We start from the raw sequence: 3,413 nt of genomic DNA on the forward strand, positions 1-3,413 counted from the left end.
GAGAACCAGAAACCCAGAGCGGGAAGTAATGGGAGAGACGACAAGGACCACAGAGGGCGGGGGCGCGGTTCGGGACGCTCCAGCGGCCGGCCCCGCCCACCCGAGCTGGCCCCGCCCATTGCCCCGAGCCCCTCCCATCGCCCGAGGCGCGGAGCGCAACCGTGACCCAGACTTCAGCCGTGTATCGCCACCTGCTGGTTCTACGTGGGATTGCATCGTCCCCGGGGCTGCCCGAGGTCCCGCCCCTCTGGCTCCGACTGGTCCAGCCGAGTGCGGATTGCGGTGAGGCTGCTTGCACTTCGGCAGCGGGAACGAAGAGATGCCATGGGGGCGGGGGGGGGGCGTAGGCAGGGAAGCTAGGCCTCCACCGAGCTCCCAATCAGCTCTGCTCTCTCATCTTGGATCTGGCACCAACCTCTTAGGACCCGGGTATCTCCGGACAACATGAAACCTAGCCCCTCGCCAAATGTTCCAGCACTTGTGACCAAACATTTGTGGGCAGCTTGGCGCCAGGCGCTGATGCGCACTGGGGAAACATCGCTGAGACCCACGGAAAAAGGGATTTGTGTACCTTGGCAGAGGAAGCCCCGGGCGGGGGGCAGCCCCCAGGAGGGGCATTTAACTCAGCCCAAGGCCCTGGAGTCCCTAGGCAGTGTGGACCACGGGTCTATTCTGGAATCTGCCCAGAGTTCCTGCAGGCTGTGTGGGGAAGGGGAGGGAGCAATGAGACTGAAGAAACAGGGCCAGCCCTGTGGCCCAGCCTCAGAGCATGGATTTCCTTGCATGGGTGGTGGGAGCCCTTGAGGTGCACTGGGAGTGACAAGGTCAGGACACCCATGTTTTGTTGTTTTGTGTGCAGCAGCTTGTTGTGGGATATCAATTCCCAAACCAGGGATTGAACCTGGGCTACAGAGGTGAAAGTGCCAAATCCTAACCACTAGACCACCAGGGAACGCTCAGGACACCCATGATTTTTGTTTGTTTTTTGCTTGGTAGGGCCACACCCGCGGCATATGGAGGTTCCCAGGCTGGGGGTCAGATGGGAGGGGCAGCTGCCGGCCTACACTACAGCCACAGCAATGCGAATCCAAGCCACTTCTGCGACCTACACCATAGCTCATGGCAACGCTGGATCCCCAGCCCACTGAGCGAAGCCAGGGATTGAACCCGCGTCCTCACGGATCCTAGTTGGATTCGATTCCGCTGTGCCACGACAGGAACGCCCAGGACACCCAAGTTTTTGAAAGGCCAAGTTCCGTGACAGCAGGGGCAGTCGTGTCAAGGAGCATGGGGAGAGTGAGCTGACCTGCGTGGTTGGTGACCACATTTTGCCCCAGTGCAGATCCTGGAGGGAAACACTGAGAGAGTCTGAGTCGATCGATTCGGCAGTCTGTGAGGACCGGAAAGGTGGAATACAAGAGAGAACCTGCATTAGAGGACCGGGGGGGAGAAAGGTGCACCCAGCAGGAGAGAGGAGGCTATGATGGGGAGAGGCCTCCAGCGGGCGCTTCCGAAGGCTGAGGGGGGTCATGTGGGAGCTGCTTCCACATGGGCATCCCAAAGCCAGGAGCTAGATAGATGTGGGGCCACCCCTCGTCCTGTCCTTGCTGGGGGCCCCAAGGCCAAGGGAGGACTCCAAGAGCCGTCAGCCTAGGGACACAGGGACCAGACGCTTCCAGGTCCAGGATGGTTGTGGGAGTCCAAGCCCACACTGAAGAAGGTTGAAGGGAGAGCCGAAGGGGGGAGCAGAAGGGGGGAGCAAGGGGGGCGCTGGAAGGGGGCTCAGGTGGAGGGAGGTCCTGGCCATTCAGAATGGCAGCGCTCATTTACTCGGGGGTGGGGAGAGATTAGCTGGAAAGGCAGAAGGAGATAAGAGCTGCAGGGGTCCCTGAGCAGGCACGAGTCTTGGAGTCTCGCTGGAGGGGCCATGACGGTGCATAAGGGGGGAGTTCCCACGTTCCCCCTGGATGCTCTGGGAGGGAAACGTTCCAAGGACAACCAGGTTTGAAGAGAATGATGGGAAGTGGAAAAAAGGCTGAACTGGCTGCCAGGTTCTAAGGCCCTGTGCCCTGTTGGGGAGGAATTCTCCCCAGGCTGGCCAGGGGCACAGTGAGGGGACCTCCCGTGGGGCTCCTGGGAGGCCAGGGCGGGGGCTCCAGCTCAGGGCCTAGGGGGCGAGTTACAGCTCTCCTCCTCTGCACAGCTTGGTACATGGCAGCAGGACCCAGGTCTGACTTGTCCTCCCCTCCTGGGGGACCCTGGGACCGGCCACCCCCAACAGGAAGGGAAGCACTGGCAGAGAAGGGGACCCAGGCCCCAGCAGTGTCTCTGCCGCTGTGCCCGCTTCTCCCCTGGCAAGAACACGCAGATCTCGGCTGGGGTCGGGGGCGCTTCCCCGCCGGCCCGTGGACGGGCTCCTGACATTTGCCAGGGCGTGGGCACGGCTGTTTGCGCCACGAAGCTAATGATAAAGTACATATCGAGGCGGAAGAGGGTCACACGCGGGCGCGCAGGAACTAGGCGGGTTTTATTGACCAGACGGCCGGCCTGGGGGCGCGAAGAGACTCCGCGGGGGCCAGGCGCGGGGCCGCGCCGCCGGGGCCGCGATCAGGTCGGCTCTGACGCTGGGGCGAGGCGGGGGCTGGCGAAGGCGGTTCCCTGCGCAGACCACCGCTGAGCTGAAGACTCTCCGAAGGCTCTAGAATAAAGAGAGCAGGACCGTGGGGAGAGGCATGTGCGCCCTCGACTGCCGACCCCCGCCCCAGGCTGGAAGAGGACAGACTGAGCCGGAGTCGGGGAGGGAAAGGTCCTAGCGTGCCCCGCGGACGGGCAGACCTGCGCTCGGGGTTCACATCGCCCGAGACCCCCTTCCTCTCCCGCGTACCTGGTCTACTCCGCCGAGGTCCAGGAAGAGGCGCCCAATTCCGGTTGCGGCTCGGACCCCCGGGCGCGCGGGCTGCGGGGCGCACTGACCGGGATCCCGGAGCGGAAGCTTCCGCGTCGCACCTGCCACAGTGTCTGAACCCCGGGGGGAAGCAGCGGAGCGTCGCGAGGGGCGGGCCCCGGAGAGAGGGCGTTCCTGGCGGAGGGTCCCCGAGGGGGCACGTCCTGGCCGAAAGTGTCCCAGGCCAGGGGCCCGGCCGCCGGGCGCAGCGCGCGGCGCCACATGTAGGGCGAGCGGCGCAGCCCCATGAGCAGGCCCGCGGCGCGGCCCACCGTGTGGTAGCGGGGACTCGCCGTGTGCTTGTACCAGGCACGGGCGGGCAGCGGCAGCAGCAGCAGCAGTAACAGCAATGCCAGCAGCCGGCGCCTCGCAGTGGCCCCCGGTCCCGGGCCCCGCGCTCCCATGCCGCGTGCCCGGGGGTTCATGCTGACGGCTCCCGGCGGGGCGGACCAGGAACTGGCTCCGGAGG

At 64.8% G+C, this 3,413-nt stretch overlaps 1 protein-coding gene across 1 annotated transcript; it reads right to left on the minus strand.

The window, feature by feature from the left end:
* Nucleotides 2,663-3,413, minus strand: NPW (neuropeptide W). Its single transcript, NM_213786.1, has 2 exons — nucleotides 2,885-3,413; nucleotides 2,663-2,698 (listed from the first exon to the last, which is right to left on the minus strand). The coding sequence occupies exon 1, from the start codon at nucleotides 3,346-3,348 to the stop codon at nucleotides 2,890-2,892; it is 459 nt and encodes a 152-aa protein (NP_998951.1). The 5' UTR covers nucleotides 3,349-3,413; the 3' UTR covers nucleotides 2,663-2,698; nucleotides 2,885-2,889.

The sequence above is a fragment of the Sus scrofa genome, chromosome 3 (assembly GCF_000003025.6).
Source record: "Sus scrofa isolate TJ Tabasco breed Duroc chromosome 3, Sscrofa11.1, whole genome shotgun sequence".
Lineage (NCBI taxonomy): Eukaryota > Metazoa > Chordata > Mammalia > Artiodactyla > Suidae > Sus > Sus scrofa.

Bases quoted from the DNA above. Each gene is read 5' to 3' on its own strand.
- NPW (NM_213786.1), bottom strand. From the start codon at position 3,348: ATGGGAGCGCGGGGCCCGGGACCGGGGGCCACTGCGAGGCGCCGGCTG.